Consider the following 27,256-nt stretch of genomic DNA (forward strand, 5'->3'; position numbering starts at 1 on the left):
TCCCATAATTCAAATGTGTAGATCATTTAGAATTTAAAGATGAATTAATAGTATGGCTCTTTGGGTCTTGGAAAACACTATTAAGACAACATTCTAAACATTTAAGGGGAAGCATCTTAAAGTCATACCATAGTTTCTTTTTTAATATTTTTCAAAAAGTAACTAACTTCACAAACACCAACTATAACATGATTTAGACAACTAAGAAACAGGCAAGTGTACTTTTAAATGCTAAAAGAAAACACATTTATACAAGTACAAAGCAAAACAATGCTGATAAAAATGTTAAACTTTATGAAAAAAATCATTTGCAATTCACATCAAAATAATTTAACATTCTCTATTGTTTTAATAGTACAAGCTGCAACACAGAAAAAGAACAGATACGCGCACACAATTTTAAAACCAAATCAGTTAAAGTGCAGAAAAAAGTAAGTACAAGCACTTGTAGCCCACACAAATCTTTTAGGATTGGCACCATCTTTCTAAAACATCTATATTCTATATAGATTTCTAATTACAACACCACCAGCAGCTGCCATTGAATTCTAGAAATACACACAATATACATAGTATATTTGTTCACATTGGGAAGATCAGTGAAATTCAGTCAACTATTTTGTACATGCCTCATTCTTCAACATAGTAGAGAATCTCCCAGGCCTCAGACCCTCTTGAGAGTGAATTTCGATTTATCTTTATGCTTTTCACTGATCTGTATTTTTCACAGTATAAAATTGTAAATGTTTAACTATAGAGATTCTGCCAGCTCAAGGGTTATTAAGAAGCTGTGGCTAAATGTGAACTCAGATAATACTTTTGAAGTCTCCAAAACACGTACATTTTGCTGGGAGACTAGCATAGGAAATGTTTTTTGTTTTTTTGTTTTTCTTAAAAAGTGTTTAATTCCTGGTTTGGAAGTCACAGAACTGCAGCAGAGACATTATAACAACTCATTCACAGTCAGAAATAGCTCCTAGTCTTCCTGATCACTTGCTGGCAACAGCAGAAGCTTGGGAAAGACTTTTACTAACAAGGATTAGCACATTCGGGGATTTACTGTTTTTCTTTGTTTCAGTCAAATCTCATATGATTTTCCTTTGCGTACGTACTCCCTCTCTGTTCCCCACCCCTCACCCAGAGAGATGCTTCTTCCCAATCCACATAGGGTCTTCTCTGCCCCTACTCCTCTCCCAAAACAGAAGAGTGAGTGGACTGCTTAGATGGTCCATATAACTTGATCAAACCAGGTCTTCTTTTTTTCATCCTGGGACCAAATTGTCCTTTAGGGTCACTTTTCTGAATCTTAGCATTTCACTGTACTTTCCCCTTCCTTTTGGTCATGCTGGTCCAACTGAATTATCACTGGGCACCAGGAACAGACTGTTTTCAAGGAAATTCAATGAAAATAGGTACCCAAATGAATTGCGAAGTTCATATCCTAGCCCTAGAATGAATATTCAGTTCTCCTTGTAGATTTATTACTTGGAACCTGGTATTAGAGTTGGCAAAGAGACAGAGTTAGCATCATTCCAAAATAAAAGATCCCAAGAATGCATTACGAATAATATTATGTATTATACAGTGTACTGAATGAAGTGGCAAAGGGTGCAGAACACAGAAAAATACATCTTGTTCTCCTCTAATTGGATATATTATTTTTCTTGTTACAGTTTATTATAATTTCATATAGAATTATCAGATGGCTACTTATTTGCATTAAATTTTAATTTCTGATGAATTTTCTCATATGGTAGTGAACTTTTTAACGAAATATGTTACTAAAAATTTAGAAGAGGAATTTGATCATGGAGAAAGTTTTTAAAAATGTTTTTCTATTGCTCAATACAGAATAAAGTGGAAATCAACCAAAGGGTTTAAGAAAGAAATTTAAAACTTAATAGTAGAGTATATTTGGAAAGGTTTCAATGTTTAAAAAATCAAGATGGTAATCCCCAGGTGAATGCCACCCTTTTCAAGAGGATTGAGGGGTGTTAATGCTTCAAAATATTTATATCTGTTTTTCAGGTAGAGGCAGACATTCACTTTCAATGAAACCATAAAGTTTAGCTAAATTCACTGTTTCAAGAGTCTCATTATAACATGTGGGTTTCAGGGTGCTTTGATGATGTTATTTTCAAATCTGGCATGGGAGGTTTGATTTTTGAAAATTTATATTTTACTAAATTAATGTTTGCTTTTAATATTTTATATTGGGAGATTTTATTTAAAAATTTAAGAACAGATATCAGGAAAGTCAAGCAGTATATGTATTATAACTTTTAAAAGTGGGGAATGATAAATTATGCCAATGGATATATTTCCATTTCTCAATTCCTTTTTTAAAGTAGGTGTAAAATAAAAAATACATGCCAAAATAAGGATATTGAGCTAAAGATAAAGGTTTCATTTATTTTTCTTTCTCCTAAAAATATACTTCTGCCTCACAGCAAATCTTTTTCATAAGGCTGTCTTTAGTATAAGGCTAGATCAACTAAACTCTAATTTTATAGGACACCTCCTCCTTTTCTTACTATCCTTATTTAAAAATTAAAAACGAAATCAAAAACCAAACCAAAACAAACAAACAAACAAAAAAACATTTGGCACCTGAGGATAGCTGTAATGGGAGAAGAAAGCGATGACAGTGGATACAGGGCTTGAGCTATGAATTCCACCTATATGAGCCTATTAAAGCACATGTATTTCTATTATATCTTTAAATCTCTCTTCTGCAGTATTTAAAAAGTGACAATATGAAGTGCACAAAATCATATTAATAATTATTTTAAAAAGGAAATATTAATAATTGCTTTGTCTCTTTTTGGAATGGCTAAGAAAGACTGTGTGTTTTATATTCATTAAGGTTCCTCTGTTTTAGTATTCTGTATTGCTTTGAAAAATCTACATTTGTCATAGTTCATAGCTGCCCTATTTAAGCAGCCAAGTAAAGTTAAAATCACTGCTCACTGGCATAGCTAAATCTCTGCTAAGCCAACTTGACACAGTTTAAAATTTCCAGTGTATTAAGATTGTGTTAACTTTTTGAACAACAGTCCCTTCAATCATGACGCTGTCTTCAGTGGGTCTATAGACCGTTCTTCCAGTGGTGGGACTTGAAAAGAACAGAGGAGCTCTTTGTGCATCAGGTTCTCAAAGGAAAGGAATGAAGAAGCCCAAATGCATATTTTAATATTTTAGCGGGCAATGCTAATGGAACAGCATTTGTAAGGAGGAGTGGCCACATTTCATGAAAGAGATAGCCAAGCTGGAGCTCAGGAATTATTATTATTATTATTATTATTATTAAAAGAGAATTTCCAGCTACACAACGTACCCTAGGGAGGGAATTACAAAACAGTATTCCAGAAAATATTTTTTTGCTACTCCAGTATTGATTGGCAACATGGTGAAATAGTCAAGAAATCTTCCACTGGTTTTCTTGGTTAATGGAGGTGAATTGAAATAACTAGGTGGACTCCCGGATGCAGGCTTCTGGAAGAGGATTTCAAACCAAATCGGGGAGGAATGTCTCTGGTAAAAGCCCTACACACGTCAGCGCAGCACTCATTATCCAGTTGTGTGTTATGCATGGGACACACTCTCAACAACGCCGCAGTAAATACTGGGCCCAAGGTACTGCTTTTCAAGGTCTTTACAGGACAGAAAAAAGAAAGAAAAAGAGAGAGAGAGAGAGAGAGAGAAAGGTTCACGTTTTGGTCCCAGATTTTGAGTTTGTTAGAAAATGTACATTCATGTTTGGTGAATCAAAGAATCTTCTGGGAAAAGAATTAAAGTAAACAAAACTTTTTACAGTTGCTTATTAAGTATGCTTTTCCCCCTCCATTATGCTGTTTCACATTCATTGCTTCCCTAGAGCAAAGCACTTGGTATGGAACTGGTTCAACAGACTCCTTGTCAGCCCTCAAAAAGATAAGCAGTGTTTCTTAAAAGCCCATGTTTTCTAAGGCCACTAGAAGAAAATCTGCCAAAAGATTTGTAGTTGGTGTCTTCGTCGGTTGATGTGAAATTAGCACTATTAACATGTTTCCATTACGGGTGTACTTGGCATCTTCCACCTCGGGTCTTAACCAGGCGACTATGCTTGTCACTGTGTCTGCGTGAACTCGGGAGATCTCGGCTCCGTCAGCGGAACCCAGCGTGGTTTCCAAGGACATTCACAACGACGAGGAGCTCTGAGTGTAATCTCTTATGATAAGTGTGTCATATTTGGGAGACGACGGGATACAGAGGGCCGACTCCGACACTGGTGAGTTGGGGGTGGTACTACCCGAGTCCACCGAGTCTCTAAAGGGGGACGGCGGGGTGAGAGCCACCAACTCTTCCAGGTCCGGCTTGCCGGCCGCAGCCTCGGGCCCGGCCGCTGCCGGGGTCTCCCGGGCAGCGCCCCCTGCCGGCGGGGCCGCTGCCGCCGCCGCCGCAGCCGCCGCGGGCTGCGAGCCGCCTGTGACCTCGATGGCGGGCAGCGGCTGGATTTCGGCGAACGTCGTCATGGTTGTGGGAAGCTGGATCTCTTTGGGGATCAGGTAGGACGAGCAGAGAGGGGCGCCGACGCCGGGGCCGGGCGCCGAGGTGGACAGCATCATGGAGTTGAGCTCGCTGATGTTGGCCGTGAAGCGGGTCACCACGCTGCTGATCTGCTCCATGAGCGAGCCCTGCGAGGAGCTGCTGCGCGCCGCGGGCTCCGAGTGCAGCGACGGCACGTCGTCGTCCGTGCGGCTGGCCGAGCCCGCGCGCTGGCTCAGCGTGCTGATGGGCGACGGCGAGCGCGGGCGCGCGGGCACGGGGAAGTGCTCCTCGGCCTCCACCACGTCGTATAGTGCCTTGGGACTGGCGTCCGGGGGCTCCGGCCCGCCGGGGCCGCCGCCCGCGACCCCCGCGCCCCCGCCCGCGGGCCCCGCGCCGCAGCCCGCGCCGCCCGCGCCGCCCGCGCCCAGGCCGCGGCTCTCCGTGCTCTTGGGGAAGGGCTTGATGACGGCGGTTTGGTTGGGGTTCTCCTTCTTGTTGATGTGGATGGACAGCCGCTGCCACAAGTGCTGCCCCCGGCTGCTCTTCTCGTTCTGGGCCCACGTGACGGATTTTCCGTTGGAGCTGCGGAGAGAAGGGAGACCAGAGGTGACTCGGAGGTTCCCCAGTGCTGGGTGATGGGACTCGGATTGGGAAGGACTGTTGCTGATCTTTCGGGAAATAAGGCGTCAGCGGACACTATGGGCAGAGATCTCGGAAGTGGCTTTTTGTTTGCTTGCGTTAAAGGCCGCTTTATCGTATTGGCCTTCGGTTTATCATTACCACGAAAGTGTGTTGTAGGGGATAGTAGGAAGGTTAAATGTATTTATGGAGATTCTGCAGTAGTTCTGAGCCCACCCGGGAGTGCAAGGGCTGGTTATGCTGCAAAGCTAGAAGCCAGGGCTTGCAGTATTGTGGCGGTGTGCAGAAGTGCCTAGTACTGGGCAAGGCTTCCTGAAGTTGGCAGCCTCTGACAGGAAACGGTAGAACTAGGACCTCAACTCACCCATCCAGTCGTCAGAGGGGAGGGAAAGGGTACGAGTCGAGGAAATAGACAGTGGTTCCAGTTCATTTTTTATTCTGCACGTCAACGACTGGTGTATGTCAACGACTGGTATATTTGACTAGGGATTTGTATCGAACTCCTGACTTTGAACATGGTTTTAGTTAGTCTGACTTATCTGCTGGAAAATAGAAATTCAATGAACACATACACACATTTCTAATTAATTAGAGCGTTTCTACTTCACCCAGATTTTCCTCACAAATTTGTTTTTAGGCCTAAAACTTGAATAACAATTCTGTGAGGGAGCATAGTGCCTTTGGCACCTAGCATATTGATTTCCAAATAGGGTCTTGATAAGTGTTATCTGGCTCACTTGACTTCTTAGGTCCTTTCTCCTTCTTCCCTTTCTCCACAGTTCATTTTGGTTTCCACCCTGGGGTCTGAAAGCTGCTCTGATGATGACGCAATTGGTGCCTCAGCCTCTCAGGTCCTGACTGTGTCCTCCTTACCATTAAATATGACACAACTTCTGAAACTACAGACCCTCTATCAGGAACCTCATTAATGGTCAGAGGATGTGACTTGACTGTCAGGGATGTTCTGTGGAGACCCTGGGGGGATTTCTCATCACAAAGGAAACTAAGATCTCTGTAACTAGGGGGTCTCTCTTGTCCATACAGCTCTGTCCTAGCTGCTGTGGCCAAGAGATAACCTTGGGCAGTCTATGAACAAAAGGCTTTGGCCACCCAGTTTTCTCATCTCAGCCAGGGGTGATGAAACTTAATCGTGCATAAGACTCATCCAGGGCATTTGTCAACTATCTCAGGCAGGACCCCAGGAGATTCTGATTGTCTGGATTGGGTTCCAAGGATCTATGCATTTTACATGCACTCCATCCCCAAAGTGATGACGCAGCAGGTGTTTCCCAAACTGAGAAATCTAGGAGGAAGCTCTCCTTTCTTTCTGGGTTCCCATTGCTCCCTTGGCCTCCTTGCTGGAGGGCCGAACTGCTTTCGCCAGGCAGGGAACTGAATTGTATTTGCAGCCCACCTGCCTTGAACTGCCGGACTGCAACTGCCAGATCCACTCTGCCTGAGACACCAACTCCTCCGATAACAGACCCCTGTTTCTGTGCTCCTATGACAGGATGCTTCCTGTCTCTTTCCCATACTGCTTCTCATTTCTTCATCTGCCCCTTTCCTCTTTGTGGTCTTCCTTTTTCTGCTTCTTCCTCTGAGATCTCATTCCATTTAATCTACCCAATATTTTGCAACCTGGTGTCGTTTAGAATTCTGGAACGTGACATGTCCCCCACCGCTGCCCCACTTCCTGCAAAGGATGGATAAACTCTTTCCAGGTTTGGGAGTTGCCGTACAGAACCTAACTTTCCTTTCCAGGAGAGTTTCCAGATTTGTTTCTACATTTTTGCATTAACCTGACCTGCCACCTTTTATGTTTTTAGTGCATTACTTTCTTTTTCCCAGGTGTCTACTAACTTCTGGAACATGGCACAGAAGAAATAGGCCAGACTATTTATGGGATTTGATTGGGAGGATGGTTGCCAACAACTCCTTTTCTCTCCTACCAGCAGGATAAGAAACAGCCATGTTGGGAAGGACAAATAATCTTTCAGGTTGCTGAGGCCACTTTTAATACAAAGCATGGGCTAGAAACTAGATGCATAACTGGATTTATCCTACTAAGCTTTACTGTAGAAAGATTCTTGCTCCCTTGACATAGAGAGATTTTGATGGAACATAACTCTGGGTATTAACAGTGACAGTCTTTGGAATCACATGTGGAAGTGCCTAAAAACATGATGGCAGATTGAAAAGCCTGTGGATGAATGTGCAAGAAGGCAGCTATCCTACCCAGCCAGTCTGCACAGAGTACTGACGTTGTTCCCGGCCATGCCTTTGCTCATAGTGTCCATGGTCATGTGGGAGAGAGAGCACCAAGCAATCTGTATACCAATGGAAATGGATGTAGGAGACACCAGAGAGATGGAGCCCAAATCTGAGTACTTCATTTTATTCCTTGGGTCATGAAAGGTTTTCTTTTCCAAAATGGGAACTTTTAGTAAGCATTTGATGGACGAATAGGATTCTAAAGCTAGCAGGACCATTGTGTGGTGTCCTGGAAGGTGCAGTGGACAAAGAAGCCCAAAATCTGGGTTCTAATCCTGGATCCGCCAGCCTGAGTGCTTGGAAAATACTAGTCTGTAAGCCTTGATGAAAAGCAGAGAGTATATCATTTGGTGAAGGTGGTTGTGAGGATTCAATAGACAGTGCAGGTGAAAGGTTCTTGTAAGGAGAAGGTGTCTAAGAGTATTAGTTTTTGCATTCCATGTGAATACTGCATCCCAGAAAATAAAAACAATGTACTAATATGGTTTTGAGCTCTGGCTGAGAAACAGAGAATTAAGTGTAACGTAAAATATTTTATGTGGTAAAGCCATAAAATATTTTTGGTTGTTCCACTGGGTTTGGTCTGTGGTCTTTTTCTACTCTAAGTGTCTCCTTAGATATCACATCCACTTCACTAAATTCTACAATATTCCACAATTTACTTCTTCCTGAAATGCTCTTTCATGGTGCTCCCTCCCTTTCTTCCATTTTGACTAAGCTCTTCCCATTGTTTTTGTTTGTTTGTTTTTTCAATTTTACCTTAATTGCTTTTTCTTGAGAGAAGTTTTTCTGACCCCACCTGGACTAGCTTGGATTCCCAGAGTCCTTGCATTAGGCACGTCATACCTCTTTGGTGTATGTCCGCCTCATCTGCTGGATGGAGTGTTGTGGGAGTACAGACAGAGGGTTCTTTGTTTCCTGTTATAGCCATAGGACCCAGTGCATGGTCTAGAACACAGTATGTGTTCAATAATATCTTTGAACTAATAATGGAGTAGATAAATGCATTCCATTTCAAAAAATCCAAACTGAATTGTTTTTGTTAGAATTTTAAAAATAATTCAATATTAAGAAAAATTCAGTAATTCAGTAATAATATTAAGAAAAATTCAGTATTAATGAAATTCTATTTCTTTTGTCTTATGGATCTACTTTTTATATAACTTACTGTAATCAGTAGTGCTCAGTGTATGCAAATAAAAGATATTACATTAACTAAGTACAATAACAGATCTTCATATCTACCATGAAAATCACAAAGGAAGTATTTGTTCCTTTTTTGTAATTTATATATGCATATGTGTATATGTATATGTATGTACATATGTGTGTGTGTGTGTGTGTGTGTGTCTATTCTAGTGAAACTTCTCAGTGATGAAAGTTTATGGAGGCAGGTATGGATAGTAGCCCTAGAATGTATGTGTAAGATCCAGCCCTGAGTGATGGTGGGCAAATTACTTAACACCTTTGTACCTCTTTGTTCTTTGGTACAAAATAGAAGAAATAAACCTCCCCTTGCTTACCTCACATGATTTCTGGGAGGAACCCAAACGGTAGTACACATGAGGGTACATTATAAAACATACCACCTCTGCAAACCTCACCATCAGATCTTCCAACCAATTGAGATAAAATCATCATTGTTGCTGTTGTTAAGATTTTTTTTTCCACATCAGGATTAGACATTTGTCCTGAGGGCCCTGAGGTAAGAAAAGGGAAAGCAACTTTTCCTTACCTGTTTTTAGCACTTCACCTTTCCCACCGAATATTTTAGGCATTAGAAAAGAAGGAGGAGAGAGGCATGGAGAGAGACAGAACAGATGATTTGCCACATCTGGAAAGGACAGTTTGGCCAAAAAAAACCTGTGAAAACTCTGTGCTCTTTCCAGGTACCAGTTAACGCTTTGCCAAATATAATACTAGCTGATCTAATGTTCTTTCTACTATGACAATTGGTTCTTTTCTGAGAGGGAGAAAAAAAGCATTTTGATCATGTTATTTGAGGGTTGCATTTTTTGTTTGTTTTTCGTTTACAGTTTGTGTCGGCCAAAATGACATCTTCTACCTTTATTCTCAGAAGTTTATTTTTCCTTTATCTATTCCATGCATGACACATAATTTATTCACTTCAAACAGGCTCTGAATGTCAGCTCAATGACCTCTCCCAGTTTCTCTATTCATCTGCCAAAACCTGTAGGAGGTAGCATTCTGCCATGGCACACCATCATGAGGAGGCAAATGTTAATAGAGTTGGACCATCCAAAAAGTCAATGGAATTTAGAATTTTTGTGTTCATTTTAAATGGCTGTTGAATAAAAATAATTTAAAAAAATGGCTGTTGAATGACCTGTGTGGGTTTTTTTCCTGAGAAATTGTTTAGGGTTTTATTAAGGCCGTATAAACAACTAAAATCCTCAGAATATTTCACTGAATTAAAAAACTATGCCTTTATCCTCTCTTTTGTTACATGGTTTAGTAGTACCTTCATGAGTTGTACAGATCTAGGGCATCAGAATAATCAAATATATCCTTTGAAAATTAGCACATTCTTTTCATGAAAAAATTATCTTCATTACTAAACCTCTCTTGTTTATGATTTTGAGTGGAGAGGCAGCCAGGAGAGAGGAATAGTAAGATCATGAGCTTCCTAATACAAAAAAATATTTTTGAAAAGTTTTTAAAAGCTTGTAATGTCACTAGCAGATACGGAGTGACTTCAGAAAATATTAGGCCAGTGAAAGAATTTCATGAATCAAGAATATTATAAGCAGAAGATTTCCAATTGCAGTTCCATTTTCTGCACATTTTCTTAAACTTTTATCAGTATATTTTTCTTGCCATAATTTGCTTTGAATTACGAAATATGGAAATATGGTTTTTAAAAGATAATGAGCTATTTGATATTGTTTATATTCAGACACTCTAAATTAGGTGGAATAATTTCTTTCTGAGTCTTCCCTAAAATCTGACATCTTGACTTTGAAAATTACACCGAGAAATACACCATGATATATAAGAAAACGGCAGAATCATCCATATAAATTTCCTCAGTTACAGCATAAATGGATGTAAATAGCTATCTTGTTGACAAAAAAAAGTTAAATGGCTGTGATAATGTATGCATTAGAAATACACATATAGACAAAAACACTTAAGTAAATCGAAATGAATTACCTACAGTGACACAATAATCGAAGCACTATCACCTTATATTTGCATACTGCTTTATAAAGTACTTTAGGAACACTGATTGTCAAAGGTAGATAGGATCAATGTCTTGGTCTTCCTTTCAAAGATAAGAAAACTGAGGCTCAGTGAGATAGGTGATTTACCCAAAGTTAAGCAGTTAGAAAATGACAACGTGGAACCAATACCATCTCATGATTTCCAGTTCATTTTTCATGACAGTACACCATCCATATTTGTTTTTTGAAGTGAGCTGTCCTTACTTCATGGAAGAGAAGCCCTCAGATGTTACCTGGTGATGATACGCATTTTTAAGTCGATAAGTTAGTCATTTGATTTATATTCTCTATTACCATATGTCTTTGTTCTTCTTAATCATGTACTTTGAAGTCTCAAGAAAGCACCCTATATCACTCTTTGGTTGTTAACTCAAATAGCACAGGTTGACCAAGCATTTATACTTGCCAAGGATAATGATTAGATGTCTCGATCATGAAGGCAGTTATTTATCACCATATAAATAAAATATCATATAGCAATTTTCAGCCCCTCTTTTTTTCCCCGTGCTGTGATCTAATAAAAGACCGTTGTTTTATGTGTGGCACACTTATTTTTTCTCTGACTTTTTTTGGAATACCACTAAATAAGAATGGTATAATTTCAAGGATAACTATTTTGCAAACTTTGGCATTTCAACGAATATTGGTTAACAAATGATATATGCTACCTTTGCAAATGATTGTGATTGATCAGTACTTTCTGGTACTGTGGTGGAGAGTTGCTGATATGAAACTTCCCTCAAAGAGGGCAAGAGAGAAGATGCACATAGAAGGCTAGCAATATGAGTTACTCATAGTATTTTGATAGAGGTTGTTTTTCTTTTCCTTAGGTCCTTGAAAGAAGGAAGCAGGTGGGCAGGTGGAAGGGTGCTGAGGACAAGGAGAATGAGAGATTGTGGAGCATGAGAACAAGTAGTTCATTGGGTAACTGTAGGGTACAGATCACAATGGATTCAAAACTTCGCAAGAGGAAGAAACCATTTGTAGCAGGAGGGGAGTGGCCAGGGAATGATTCTTGCCTCCAGAAGACAGATTGTATCTACACCTTGAAAAATTAGTAGATTATGGCAAAGTCCAAAAAGAGCAGTAGGCATTGCCCTCCCGGAAAGATAGCAGTGACTAAGTTCAGAAATCCACAAAGGATGTTCTAAGATAAGCAGTAGCCCTGTGTGGGGATGGATAAGAAGTTAAAGCATCAGCAGGTAAGAGTTTGGACTTTTTTGTCCACTATAAAAATGCTTTGTGGCCACCCATGACCTGCAAGGATGTTCTTTCTTTTCTTTTGCTATTTTAATAACTCATTAGTAATTAGCCTCGAACTTCTTATCAGTGTCTGGAATAGATAGGTGGTCTAATATATTTGACCAGAAGATGGTCTAATTATTAGATACATATGTGATCTACATACTCAATCAATAAATGAATGAATATATCAAGAAATACTCATGGGTTCTTTTCTGTGTTATTCTTCAACGCAAGAATTCTTTTTGCGTTATTTAATATTTTAGGTATTCGATATTTTTGGAACTCAACAAAAACAATTAAATGTAGGAATCATGCCAAAATCTTCTTTAAAATCTCACTGCAGCTTCATCCATTGACCTTATTCCTTGTCTGCCCTAGTCCTGGTCCTACTTCAGGAATATGTTAAGGCCTAATTAATATCTGTTAAGTTAATTAGTCCTTCAGGCATAAGGAGCCAAGAAGATTGACACAAGCAAAAGAGTGGTGTCCAGGGTAGATTTAAGAAGCTATTTTCATAGTGCAGGGACACAGTGTTAAGATGCTAACAGGTGTGGAAAAAATGAGGATGGAAAGGAATATACTGATCTGAAAACTGTGCAAGAAAAGACGTTTAGGTCCTTGCGCATTGGTATTAGAGGAGTGCAGAGAAAAGTTTCCTCACTAGGGAAAGAAGTTTCAAGGAAGGATTTGCAAATAAAGTGGAGATTAACTAGGTCTTAAAGCCTGGGGAATGTTAAAATAACATGGATAAACAAAATCCAATTAATATGTGTGTTGCATATACGGCAAAGCAGCTAATGCCACATGCTCAATCCCTGGAAGCCCTTCCAACAACCTTGTGGGGTGGACTTTTGCCTCCCTTTTATGTAGTTGGGAGCGAGCAGTGGCTGCCTGCTTCTATGATAATTCCATCAGAGAACATCTTTTGCTAGGCATTTAGTCCCTAATAAAAATCCTTGTGGGACAAGAACCACTTGGCCCTATTTTAACTAGTCTTTGGTTTAACAGGATGCCTTTTCAACAGGTCACAATCCATCCAGGGTGGGTTATTAAAGTGCCCCGTGCCTCTAGCTGCTACTTTCCCCACGTCCTCATAAGGAAAGAGCATTCAACGAAGGACGTAAAGCAGGAGCATGTGCCAAGCTTTCTGCTGGATCACCACAGAGTTTTCTTTCTCAAGTGAAGCTATTGTTTAAATCTAAAATTCAGTAACCTGGGCTCAAACCTCAAACTAAACTACTCCTCATACTGAGATGCAAGTTCTAGGTTTTAGTAGAGGTACTTCAACTAAGATTAGAGGATGTTTTTACATCCAAAATGGAAATTATGTTTTCCAGCAATTACTATTTGTAGCCCAGGTTACAGTTTCATAAAGAGAGAACAAAAGAAGACACAGCTATTTTGCGCCCCTTGGGTGGTACCACCAAGAAGACTTGGTGGAGGAATCCAGCTTGATTTAAAGCTTGAATAAAATATGGGGTTGGAATTGATGACTAAGAAGAGGAGAATCCCAGGATGATAATAGCTCCCTTTGGAATAGAACTTTACACCTCACACGGTGTTTTCATCTGCTTTATTATATTTGACCTTCACAACAGCTGTCTAACATAGCACTTATTGCATGGTATTTTTTTTAAAGATTTTATTTATTTATTTGACAGAGATAGAGACAGCCAGCAAGAGAGGGAACACAAGCAGGGGCAGTGGGAGAGGAAGAAGCAGGCTCATATCGGAGGAGCCTGATGTGGGGCTCGATCCCATAACGCCGGGATCATGCCCTGAGCGGAAGGCAGACGCTTAACCACTATGCCACCCAGGCGCCCCTATTGCATGGTATTTTTAATCACTTATTTACAAGTCTGTTTCTGTACTAAACCTGGAACACTCCAAGGACAGTGACTATGTACATTTCCTATGCTTAGTATGGTACCTGTTACAGGGTAGTTGGCTGCGAGTATTAGGGAAATGAAGCAAATTCTATCACTTGAATGCCTCATATAAACATATTATTAGGGATGCCTGGGTGGCTCAGTTGGTTACGTGGCTGCCTTTGGCTCAGGTCATGATCCTGGGGTTCTGGGATGAGCCCTGCTTTGGTCTCCCTGCTCAGCAGGGAGCCTTCTTCTCCCTCCCCGCTCCCTGCTCCTGCTCTCTCCTGTGCTTTCTCTTGCTCTCTCTTGCTCTCAAATAAATAAAAATTAAAAAAAAAATAAACAGATATTATTAAACTGTACTATAGATGCAAAACCTGAGGCTTATGGAATTTGTGCCCAAGTCAAATAAAAGGCAGAACACTGCCCCAGATCTCACCTTAAATACAGAGTCATTGCCAAAATGCAGTATTGTCTGTGTGCTAAGAACACACAAAAACTAAAGGGCTAACAAGACACATCCTTATGGAGCATCCAAGGAAATGATAACACCCAAGTTTGTATCCAGAAAATGACCTGATAGTAAATTCCAAAGCTCTCTAATAGCATTGACCTGAATGTTGCAGAGATGAATACTGAGGGAGTGGAGAATAAGAGAATGTCCCAGGATTTGATAATGGTTGCTGAGAAAATGATTTCTGCATAGAAAAAAGATTCCTTTTGATCTTATTTACCTTAACTGTAATGATGAAGAGTACTTTAGTTTTGAGGTTTGAATCCTGGTTGTTACCTACCACCAACATCCTTATTATCTACACAAAGCTCCTGGCTTAAGGAAATTTTTAAAAAAGATTTTATTTATTTATTTATTTATTTATTTATTTATTTATTTATTTATGAGAGAGAGAACACACGAGCGGGTGGGGGTTGGAGGGAGGCGTGGAAAGAAGGAGAAGCAGATTCCCCACCACTAAGCCTGGATCCTGACACGGGGTTCAAATCCAGGACCCTGGGATCAAGACCTGAGCCACAGGCAGACACTTAACCGACTGAGCCACCCAGGCTCCCTGCTTAAGGTAATTTTTGATGATTTTTTCTTACTGGATGTAAACAGGAACATGTCACAGATATGAGGTGCTGAGTAAGTTCCAGTCCCATCCCCTTTGGGATATGTCAGATGCCTAACTCTCTCTCTCCATCTGTCTGTCTCTCTTTCCTTGTGGTAAGGATGCGTAACATGAAATCTACCCTCTTAACAGACTTTTTTTAAATGTACAATACAATATGATCACTCACACCTGTTAGGATGGCTACGATGTGGAAAAAAAGAACCCTTGTGCACTGTTGGTGGAAATTCAAAATGGTGCAGCCACTGGCAAAACATTATGGAGGTTCCTCAAGAAATTAGAAATAGAACTACCATATGATCCAGCAATTCCATTTCTGTGTATATATCCAAGGGAATTGGAATCAGGATCTCAAAGAAGGATCAGCACTACCATGTTCACTGCAGCATTATTTGCAGTAGCAAAGTTGTGTAAACAACCTAAATGTCTACTGACAGATGAGTAAAGAAAGTGCACCCCTTTTGAACGTTTTTCCAAAGAAGACATCTAAATGTCCAATATATACATAGAAATGTACTTATCATCCCTAATCATCAGGGCAATGCAAATCAAAACCACAATGAGATATCACCTCACACCTATTAGAATTGCTAGTATCAAAAAGACAGTCAATTAAGCACCTGCCTTTGGCTCAGGTTGTGATCCCAGGGTCCTGGGATCAAGTCCTGCATCAGGCTCTTTGCTCGGTGGGGAGCCTGACGTTCCCCTTGCTTGTTCTGTCTCTCTCTCTCTCTCTCTCTGACAAACAAATAAATAAAATCTTAAAAAAAAAGACAGGAAATAACAAGTGTTGGCAAGGATGTGGAACAAAGAAAACTCTCATGCACTGTTGGTGAGCATGTAAACTGGTGCAACCAATTTGGAAAACAATGTGGAAGTTCCTCAAAAAATCAAAAATAGAACTACCATACAATCCAGCAGTTTCACTTCTGGGTATTTTTCCAAAGGAAATGAAATCACTGTCTTGAAAAGATATCTACAGTCCCATGTTTACTACAACATAATTTACAATAGCCAAGACATGGAAACAACCTCTGTGTCCATCAGCAGATGAATAAATAAGGAAAATGTGATACATATTTACATATACACAAACACACAGTGGAATATCATTCAGCCATTCCCCAAATAAGGAAATCTCACTATTTGTCCCAGTATGGATGATGCAGATGAAATATGAAAGCATTGTAATAAGTAAAATAAGTCAGAGAAAGACAAATACTGTATGATATCATGTGTATGTGGAATCTAAACAAAAAAAAAAAAAAAAAAGAAAAGAAACCCCAAAAACCTGAACTAATAGATACAGAAAACAGATTGGTGGTTGGTGGAAGTGGGAGTTGGGGGTGGGTGAAATGAGTGAAGAGAGCCAAAAGGTACAAACTTCCAGGTATGAGAGAAATAAGTCCTGGGGCTCTAATGTACAGCATGGTGACTGTAGTTAATAATACTGTATTGTATATTTGAAAGTTGCTAAGAGAATAGATCTTAAAATTTCACAAGAAGAAATTGTAAATGTGTGGTGATGGATGTTGTTAGCTAAATTTATTGTGGTGATCATTTTTCTATATATATATAGAACATATATCAAATCTTGTACACCTAATACTAACACAATTTTATATACAAATTTATATGTATATATCTACTAATATATTAGTATATACTAATAATTTTAGTATTAAAATGACTTTTTATATCTATCCTATACACTATTATCTTGTTTATGTCAATCTTCTTGGTTCCTCATAGATGACAGGAATCTTTCTCTGGCTCCTTAGAAAATTTATTAGGTAGGTGCCTACAAAAAATAACAGATGTTCCTGATTAATATTTGCTTTTGTCTTTTGCTAGCAATATACTGCCTTCTGTATGTATATCTGACTGCCTCATTTAGATTCTCTTACTCCTTTAAAATATCCATGTATGTTTTCATATATATGCTATTTTTAATCCCTTATCAACTATTTTATAGACTATAAAGCTGATGCTTAGAGAGATTCATGGGACCTCCATGCCCAGCCATCCAAGTGCCCCTCAAGTCTTTGTTTTGTAAGCACTCACTGAAAATCTCCAAGAAGTGCATATAACATGTAGTGTTGGCTACACTAATTTCATCCTTACTGTTACTTCTGCCGTTTCTTCTTTCCAGCTCATGGAGTATCTCTTGCACTTGGTCTAACATTCTTCAAAATATAGTTTGTGAAGTTTTCTTCCAGGGATTCTAAAAACCTGAACTTGAAACTGCATGCCATGTTGCTTTCTCCCTCCCTTATTCAAATCTGGGCCTTATTATCTGGATCACAGATATAACTATACCTTAATGTAGTCGATTGCTCCTGCAGTTTCCTTCAGAATGAGTTTTATTCCTTTATTAAGATTGTCAGGGACACCTGGGTGGCACAGTCAGTTAAGCATCCAACTCTTGGTTTCAGCTCAGGTCGTGATCTCAAGGTCATGAGACTGAGCCCCACATCAGGTTCCACCCTCAGCATGGAGTCTGCTTGAGACTCTATCTCCCTCTCCCTTTGCCTCTCCCCTGCATGCTCGCTCTCTCAAATAAATAAATCTTAAAAAGAAAAAAAAAGAACAAGAAAAAGATTGTCAGTTCTTTAGGGTGGAGATTATTCCATGTTTTCTGGAACACACCATGGTCCCTTAAATAGTGCAGCCTACATGCAGAAAGGTTCTCCTTGCACTCTTATTGATTGATTGACTGAGTCAACAGTCCCAGAGCACTTTTGGATACTGAGGGTGGAAAATTGAACAGGACATGTTTTTGCCTTCAAAAACCTTCAAGTTTAGTGGGAAGAGACAGGTGACCAGATAATATGCAGTATTATTATACTCAAGATACTTTAGAATTATGAGTTTGGGAGATGTAAAATAGATTGTAAGAATTTTGGAAAGGTTTCAAAGAGGAATTGACATTAGATTTGGGTTTTGAAAGCTGAGTAAGTTTGCCAGGCAGAACAGGACTGGGGGTTGGAAAAGATGGATTCAAGGAGCAAGGATGGGGCAATTCAGGTGGAGACACAGCACGTGTTAGGGTGTGAAATTGTAGAAAGGAGTCAGCATGTTTGGAGAACGGTCAGAATTAGAATAGGGTTAGTGTGTGAAGGTCCTTGTATTCTGAATGCATGGGCTTGGATTTTATCCCAGGTGGTAGGTATCATAGAGTGTGAATTCCAGAATCAAACTGAGTTTGGCTCCAGTGTGGACTTTATCGTTTACCTTTTTAAAGATGAAATAAAAGATCATATAGATAAAGGACTTAAGCCAGTGTCTGGTGTAGTCTGGTGTATCTAAGCACCCAGGGAGAACCATGGGAGAACATGAATTTTAAAGCAGAGTAATTATATCATTGAATTAATTTCATTGAAATTACTAGATTTTATTTTACATACTTTCCCAGAATTGATTGTTGAGAAAACAACCATGATAGCAAGTGGAGAATGGAAGAAAAAAAACAAAAAAACAAACAAAAAAAAAAGGACTTTCTAAGCTGAGTAGCCTTGGTTAACAGTAATACTAAATAGAATCTATTGAATGCCTGCTAAGTGCTGTGCTTGCATTATCTCATTTAGTTTTCACAGCATCATGTAGTAAGGAAGTACTCTATTATTATCCTCATTTTACGGACAGTGGAGATTAAGGAGGTAAAATGGTGCCTCAAGGTCACATTGGCTAGTGCTGGAACCAGGTTTTAAGGTCTTTGATTCACTCTACTGTGTTGGTTATTTAATATCCCTGAGCCTCATTTTCCTCATCTGTACCATGGAAAGATCATTCTTGGGAGAATCTAGTGTATAACCAATGGGAAGGGACCACTACTGTGTTTGATGCACAGTAATTACAGCAATGGTAATAACTGGTTATTGTTACTTACTTTATTTTATTTATTTATTTATTTATTTATTTTTAAGATTTTATTTATTTATTCGACAGAGATAGAGACAGCCAGCGAGAGAGGGAACACAGCAGGGGAGTGGGAGAGGAAGAAGCAGGCTCACAGCGGAGGAGCCTGATGCGGGGCTCGATCCCAGAACGCCGAGATCACGCCCTGAGCCGAAGGCAGACGCTTAACCGCTGTGCCACCCAGGTGCCCCTGTTACTTACTTTAGAACATCTCTAAACGTAACTTAGAACATTAATCTGAAACTGACTTTGGGGAGGAATGAAGAGAAGACTACTGCAGTAATCCTATCACTATGAAACTAACTGGCTTCATACTGGAAAGACAGAACATTTCTCTCTGTGGCTCTGAATTTTATACAACTTTATGTATAGTCCTTTCTGAACACTCAGTTCAGGTTAATATTATTTAGTTTATATTACTCTTAATTCTGTTTGCACTGGTATAAGCTGTAGCTTCTGATAGCAAATGAGTTAACTGTACACATTAGTTCTCCTGTGGGACAGGGATTTTTGTTGCATTGCAATTATCTGTTTTTTTCTGACTCTGTTCTCTTGTGGACTATGGAGTTTCAAGGGTATCAGTCAAGTCTTTGTCATCCATTTATCTCCAGAGTCTTGTAAGTGCTTGGCTCGTGGTAGGTGCTTAATACATGAGCATTACACAAGGGAAGATATAATTGAATCAATGAAAGGCAAAACAGTCTTAACACAGACATCACATTTTGGAATTGCTTTTCAAATCTGAGTTCCTCGTGATTATGACATGACTACTATCAGATTCTCTGAAGAGTCTATGAAATATTTATACCCACTAAAATTAGAAGCTACATCTACTAGGTGAAAATCAGTTACTCAAGTGATTGGAGATTAATACCTCACCTAATTGATATCCTGACATTGCAACAGTAAAAATCACCACGTACCACCCTCCTTCCTTCAAGTACTGGAGGGGGACTATAGATCTATCTATTTCATTTGATTAGGGAGCACTTTTCCAAAGAAAGACTGGGAGGCTCAGGATGTCTATTCCTCTCCTTCAGGGGGTACGACATGACATGAGCACCTCAGAACGCAGACTCCAATGAGCACTCTGATGGAATGGCCCTGCTGAGACAAGAGATCATAACATTCATTATTGAGGTTTTAGCCATCTCTGAGGTGGGCCTTCTCAGTATGAACTCACACCATAACAGGGCTTAGAGAATTTCCAGTTCTTAGAGCACCTCCCTGTTTAGGACTCTCTTTCACTTCTCCTGCAATCAGGAGGTCTCTGCTCTGAAACACATTTAGATTGTCCACTGTGGAAATACGAAAAGATGACAAGTTATGCTAGATTCCGACAGAAGAGAAAAAAATTCACATAAAAGGAAAATAACAACATAATATTTCAGGAAGCTAGAGTGTTAGGGATACATATAATGTTCTTATTCCTTTCCAAATGTGGGGGTGGAGGGAAAACGAAGAAGTGAGGGAGTGTCTGTAAGGCCCCGTCATTGTTTCAGGTAAGATGATAGTGTTCAGCTCTAGGGCTGCTTGCACAGGAAAATTCTCTCTCCCTGCCAGGTAACTTGGCTCTGGAAGAATCACCCCAGGCATGAATTCACTGGGTCCTGTCCTTTGCATAGATTCAGGATGGAAAACATAGGCAAATGAGATTCAGGGCGACACTCCAGGTTTTCTGTGATTGTTAAGCATTTCTTAGCCCCACCCTGCGACGGGTTGTTTGGTAATGGCCACAGAACCAGCCCAGATGTTTGCAGAGTAAATATGCTTGACTCTGACTCTGGGAAACAACTCAGGGGAGGAGTGGGAGCTGCTAAGAAAGAGGGCCTCAACAGCTGATGCCAAAAGTATCTGTAAAAATCGAATACTGATCCTCTCCCCAGCTCTTCTATTCAATTCCAAAGGCAGCACACTGGGATTAACTACTGTAACTTCTTTAGAAATGGTTTACATTGCCTCTATCTCCTTTCTGATAGCTTTTTCTCTTAATATTCATTCTCAACTTGTTTCTCCTGGATAAATGTCATTGTATGTGTATGTGTGTGTATTTATATAAACAAATATGAAGTTGGAAAGAAAGATTTGACAGTCTTGGACATTTTGGCCTCTCCTTTTATGTGTCTCTAGGCCTTTTCTCCTCCCTAATGGAAAGCTCTGTTAGAACACTGAAGGACTCGCTTTCCCTCTCCAGTACTTTCACTCTCTTCCACCAGTTTTTATTTAATGCTAAAGAAATGGGAAGGAAGAAAAAGTAGGAAGGGAAAACCATTTGTTCCCAATGAATTGTGCTTATCCATGGGGCTGAGATGGTCATTCCAACAGAACTATCCTTACTAATGCATGCAGTAGTCCCCTGGGCTTCACCTGGATATATCAGTGTAAAAAGCCTTGTCATTACCTCAGCTATATCCAGACAAGTGAGGAAACAAAAGCTAACTATTATCTTGCCGTTGTAGAGAAACTTAGACTATTCCCCGTGTAGATACATTTAATTGCTATCTCTATATATCTGGACCTGACCCAAGGAATAGTGGTCTGGTTGACCTGGAGTCCCCTTACCCTTTCCTACTATCTCCTATCCATCTCCTCACCCATATTCAATCAAGACAGCTTTGAGCAAATCTAATCGCTGGGCTGATTGGATCTGAGATTTCCAGACATTGACTAAATACTCTCAGGAACAGTGCATGACACAATGGAGACCTAATGTTTACCATGAATAGCTCCATGTCATCTCCTAGACGAATGGATCATTCCACAATATTGGTTTATGGATATAAATTGGAATGACCTAGGAAACTTGTTACAGTACAGACTTTGTCTCAGTACGTTTGTTAGGCAACAAAGTTTGGGAAGTCCAGTCCTAGACAATTGCTTCAAATCAGAAGTCACTCTGGACAGAGCTCCTATAGTCACTTGATACAGTCATTTTCACCTTGTCCAGCCAACTCCAGTGCTGTTTGACTGATTTTCAAGGACAGGAATTATGGCACTTTGTCATGTGTGAATAGAAGGAAACCAGTAGGCCCAATGAAAGGAAACCATTTTGTGGGAGTTACTTCCACAAAATGATCCATTGAGGCTTATCTTCCGGATACACTGAGATCCAAAGATGGCTGTATAAAGGGATCACAGGCATAAGGACCCCAGATACACTAATGTGCACACACATATATATGCCTACACAGGTACACATGCTCTCATTGCCTTGTCCCTGGGAGCCACGGACAAAGCTGGCCAAGCTCTTGGACAGGGCTGCTCTAAATGATTGGTCAAACTATATGCTACACAGTTCCAGGCACCGTTTTCACAGACTGCAAAATGAATTCCACCGCCCCCTCTCCAGAAGTTGTGCAATGCGGTGGTCCTTGGAGAAAGTTAGACATTATTTTGAAAACTAGAAGGAGCCTACTACAGAGTAAGCAAATACAATGTTTGGGGTGAAAGTTCAACAGGGCTCAACAGAATTATCTTCTTGCTGTGCAGCTGGATCCCAAGCTCTGCTCTCAGCACACGCACACACACATATGTACGCACTGTACTTCCTGCACTTCCCCTTTCCTTTCACCCAGGCTGACTTGCAGGAGCTTCCCTTCCACACCTTTGTACCACTGATGGATGGGGAAATGCCACAACACAGTAGAAGTGGAGAGTTAGCTCATGGTGAGTGATTCCCCAACTCGGGGCTCCTCTGACATTCTGGAACTGTTCAATGCCAATCTTAACAGTATTTATCTCCAGAGCCCTTTTCTTGAAACACGGTCCCATGCAATAAAGCACGTTCATTTCATGCAACACAACTAAGTTGATGCTTATAGTTCTAAATAACCCAGTTGCCTGGGCATAGCTCAGTTTGGAGAGCCTGGTATGAAGGAACATGCACAGCGCAGCGACAGGGGTTGTTTGCCACCAGACACAGAGAAAGAAAGGAGCTGCAAAGCTATGGTAGCTAGAGGAGGACTAGCTTTCCTGATTTCAGTTCATGAAAAGCTTCTTGCCTCTACAGCTCACTAGTTTGGCCCGGCATTTGCCCTTGTCTGTAAGATGATGTTACATCGAAACAAAGTCAGATTAATTCCCAGGTTTGTCTGGGACAGGGCTGGAATCTTTCCTCATTGCAGTCCTTCCCTCAGAACCAGTCCTAGGCTTTTGCCCTTTGTTTTGACAACTGATTGGACAGTCCTGAAATGTGAATTTCCTCCAATCTCTTCCACTTTGCAAACTCCAGAAGCATTTGACCAATAAGTTAAAATCCATGGGAGAACTGAATGTGAGCTAAGGCTTCAGACATGCAAAGCACACGATCCTGGGAAACAGCAGCATCTGGGACAGGAGGCTCCCATCACTTCACATGAGGATGGCATGGGTTTTGCAAATCAAACACACACAGAAAACCAGTGGTGACCCCGTTGGACACACTGCATGGGGTACACAGTGGAGCGAGGACCTACACCAGGGAGCCACCTGTTCCTCTAGCTTACGGACATTGATTTCACACCACCTCAGGCCACTCACAGTTTGCTTACCTGCTCATTGTTGCTCTCCCACCATTCCCCACACTCCCTTTGGGGGTGAAACACTCTATTTCCGACTTGTGCTGGGCCAGTCTCCTGTCTTTGTACCTGGTGAGCATGAACAAGGACAGGAGCAAACAGAAAGATATGATTGTGTGCTTAACTGGCCAGGCTGAGGAAGAGCTGTGGCTGCAGAGGGTGGTCCCATGACAAAACGGACTTCTGCTCTTTCCTGCAGTGGCTGACCTGTAATACGTATTAGATACTTGTGATGGCATATGGATAACATTTGGCATGATTTTGTTACTGCTTGTTAAACCACACATGATCTACCCTTCCGTAATGCCTATTAATCTATGATTTCATCACATTTAATAGTCAATGGTAAAAGAAAGGCAATTCTTAGCCTTTAAGAAAAAGATTAATATCAATAAATTAGAATTCATTTACTGTTTACCATGTGCCAGACATGGTGCTAGGATTTTACCTAAATTTAATCCTGGCAAGAACCCTATGCAGAAGCTCTGCTATGATTATATCCATTTTGCTGAAGAAAAGAAGCCCAAGATTGTAAGGATTAAGTAGATTGATCAAGGATTTTGAACACAGGGAGTCTAAATTTAGAACACACACTTTTAGTCATTGTAGTGTGTTGCCTTCCATTATGGGTTGTTTTGTTTTGCTTTGTTTCCAAATTGCTCTTTTCATTAACAAAGCTTTGTTGAGTGGCATTATGTCTGAGCATTATTTTAGAGACTGCTGATGCCAAAAGCAAAGAGATGCTTCTTGGATGTAAGAGGTTCATATAACCATTAAGCTGAAGTTGAACAGTCACTATTGGGCTACCTGCATTGTGGCGGATAGCTCAAACAGCTTTTGTATCAGAACTGGCAATTCACCACACCTGGAAGGTACTAGATATTTCTTTGTCTAAAGTAAATTATAAGATTCCCAACATTATGCTATATGGTGAATCAAGATGAGCCTTTATATTTGAATGACAGTTTTTAGAGCCAACATGCTTTCACGGAAATAATCTTTTCTTATTCATCAGTTTAAGCCTGTGGGTAACTAAAGAGGGTACAGTTATGCTCATTTGCCAGATGAGGAAGCTGAGACTTAATTCAACTGACTTGACCAACGTCACAAGGCTTACTGGTAAAGAATAACTGTTAGTAGAGCTTGCAAGGGCCCAAGACTCTTAAGGTTTATTGCCTTTTCCTTTCTAAAACTGGAGCCTAATATGATGCCACTTCATCCATACGCCTGGTGTTCAAAGGCAGTGATAAAGTGACTTGGTGTCAGAAGACTTGTTTACCCTTGGTATAGTCATCTTTCCCCTAAGTTTCTTTTCTTGCTGTCTCAAAATTAATATGAAATAAAACAAAATGCAACAAAAGCAAAATCATTATTAGTCCGGGATAGAGGTCTTCCTCTCTTAATTTTCTTTTAAAATGTTAAAAGTCTTTAGTATTTGAATAAAAATGGCTCACTAAATTAAGCCAAGTGGATGGAATAGATTACCTTATTCAATAGACTTTAGTTGAGCATCCATTTAATTCTAGACAATGCACTTTGGCCTGGAGATACAGAGATAAATAATTCACAGGTCCCTCTTCACAGCGTTCACGGTGTAGTGGAGAAGGAGGGGAAGAAGGTGCATGTTGTTTATCAGTTTCAGCCAGTGATCGTGAGAGAGGGTCTTCTGGAGATTTCTAGGAACAGTTTCTTTCTTTCTTTCTTTCTTTCTTTCTTTCTTTCTTTCTTTCTTTCTTTCTTTCTTTCTTTCTTTCTTTCTTTCTTTCTACTCTTGGCAAAGAAAACACTGGAAACCGTGGCCTCTTCTTGCTATGGACAATTGTTTGGTGTGGTACTTAGCAATGCTACACCCATGTTGTAGGCATGAGAGAAGATAAGCCAACATTCTAAAAAATGGTGGCGCGAAAGATTAGAAGAATGTAGGCCCTAGACAGTATCTCTGAGCAATGGAATTAGCCTGTTTCATCTCAGAACTTCTTTTTATGTAAGTCTTATCATGTCAGCCATTTTGAATTAGGTTTTAGATTCTCTGATGCCAAATCCCCCTAGATTTTACTTTGCTTTTGTTACTTTCTCTACCACAGCTGAGTCTAAGAATGTCTAAGGTTGTTTATAGCATTAGGTTTGGATATTTATAAGTTCTCTCTCCGTGTGTGTATGTGTGTGTATTTATGAAGACCCTAAAGAAGCAAGTTACTAACAAATGCTTTAGTCTTTACTTAATCATTTGTTTTCTTTTAAATACTGTTCCTTTTTATATATACTACCATATATAAAAAAGTTTAAGAATCTTCATAGAGTTAGATTTTGTATAGGAAGAAAAAGAGGGAGATAGATTGGGTAGAACAAAGGATTTTTTTCTCGATAACCCACATTTAGGGAACACCTAAACAATTGGCCCTTATAACCATGGTACAAACACCGCTGTTAATTTATTGGAAGCCATGCTAATTGTAGTCCTAACCCATGTAATATGGTGATTTATAAGAAAAATACATTTTGGTTATTCAAATAACCAAATATAAGTAATGCAGATGACTAAATACATATGAGAATGTAGATATTTCTTTGATATATTTGGTTTTCTTCCACTGTTCGGGCTTAGGGTTCTCAGCCGAACCCTTGGAATTTCCTAAGTGTTGAGAGTCATAAAGATGCCTTTTGCTATGTGAATAAGCTGAGTTCCCAAAGCACTTAAGGATGGGGGCTGGTTGCCAGTGCAGTCAGCCAAGTGATTAGAGGGTTGGAACTTCCAGTCCCACCCCCCTTGCCTCTGGGGAGGGGAGGTGGCCTGGAGACTGAGTTCAACCACCAGTGGTTGATGATGTAATCAATCATGCCTTTGTAATAAAGCCTCCATAAAACACCAAAAGGACAGGTTTGGAAAGTGTCTGGATTGGTGCACACGTGGAGGTGCTGGGAGGGTGGCCAGCCTGGGGAGGGCGCAGAAGCTCCACAGACCTTGTCCATGCATCTGTTCCATCCGGCTGTTCCTGAGGGATGTCCTACAAGAAACCTGTGCTCTGGTAAGTAAAATGTTTCCCTGAGTTCTGTGAGCCCCTTGAGGAAATTACTCAAATCTGAGGAGGGGGTCATGAGAATCTCTGGTTTATAGCCAGTTGGTCAGAAATATAGGTAACAACCTGACTTGCAACCATCTCAGAAGTCCAAGGAGGGGGTCGTTGGAACCTCCAATCTATAGCTGGTCGGTCAGAAGCCCAGGTGATAGCCTGGGCTTGTGACTGGCTTCAGAAGGGGTCGTGGAGGGGAGACAATCTTGTAGTACTGAACCCTAGACCTGTGGCATCTCCAGCTTGAAAGTGCCAGAGTTGATGTGAATTATAGGACACCCAGCTGGTCAAGAGAATTGCTTATTGGTATGGGAAGTGCCCACACTCCCAACACACACATACATGGGAACTGGGTCCAGGAAACCAAAGTAACCAGTTACTATGGGTTTAGTCTTACACTTTCAAACTTCAATGGGAACTATCACAAGTCAGAGCACTGAAAAGTACTTCAATAAAGCTTTTGGTCACATGTTTATTAGCATTGGCCTCAGTCTGCATGGATTTGCCAGAGATTTTCCTCAATCACTTTTCCTGTCACTAGACTAAGAAAGTATCAGGAAAAACAAAGAATACAAAGCTGTGTCCCTATGTGCTCATCCCTTACCTAGTCCAGTTCTAGACCCATGGAAAGGTGGTCCTGGCTCTCTGATGATTTTGGAATTCTCTTCCAGATGCCATCATGTCTGAGCTTGGAGCCAGATTTTATTTTCTAGTTTTCCCTTTGCCTTCCTGGCTTTGGACAAAATGTTTCTGCCTTTAGTTTTTAGTCATTGTTTCCCTTTC

The 27,256-nt window shown here is 40.3% G+C and overlaps 1 protein-coding gene across 3 annotated transcripts in view; it reads right to left on the minus strand.

Annotated features, from left to right (window-relative positions):
• Nucleotides 1-3,728: 3,728 nt before the first annotated feature.
• Nucleotides 3,729-27,256, minus strand: part of GRM5 (glutamate metabotropic receptor 5) — a 496,070-nt gene continuing 472,542 nt past the window's right edge. Inside the window, exons 8-9 of one of the 3 annotated variants that reach the window (XM_045797501.2) lie at nt 4,935-5,112; nt 3,729-4,814 (exon numbers count right to left, since the gene is read on the minus strand). In XM_045797501.2, coding sequence (XP_045653457.1) covers nt 4,179-4,814; nt 4,935-5,112 — 814 coding nt within the window. In that variant the 3' untranslated portion in view covers nt 3,729-4,178. Of the gene's footprint in view, nt 5,113-23,375; nt 23,472-27,256 lie in introns of all 3 variants that reach the window. The other 2 variants (XM_045797499.2, XM_045797500.2) reach the window with 2 other exon arrangements.

Source organism: Ursus americanus, chromosome 16 (genome assembly GCF_024610735.1).
Source record: "Ursus americanus isolate L20-20 chromosome 16, mUrsAme1.1.p, whole genome shotgun sequence".
In the NCBI taxonomy this organism is placed as follows: Eukaryota; Metazoa; Chordata; class Mammalia; order Carnivora; family Ursidae; genus Ursus; species Ursus americanus.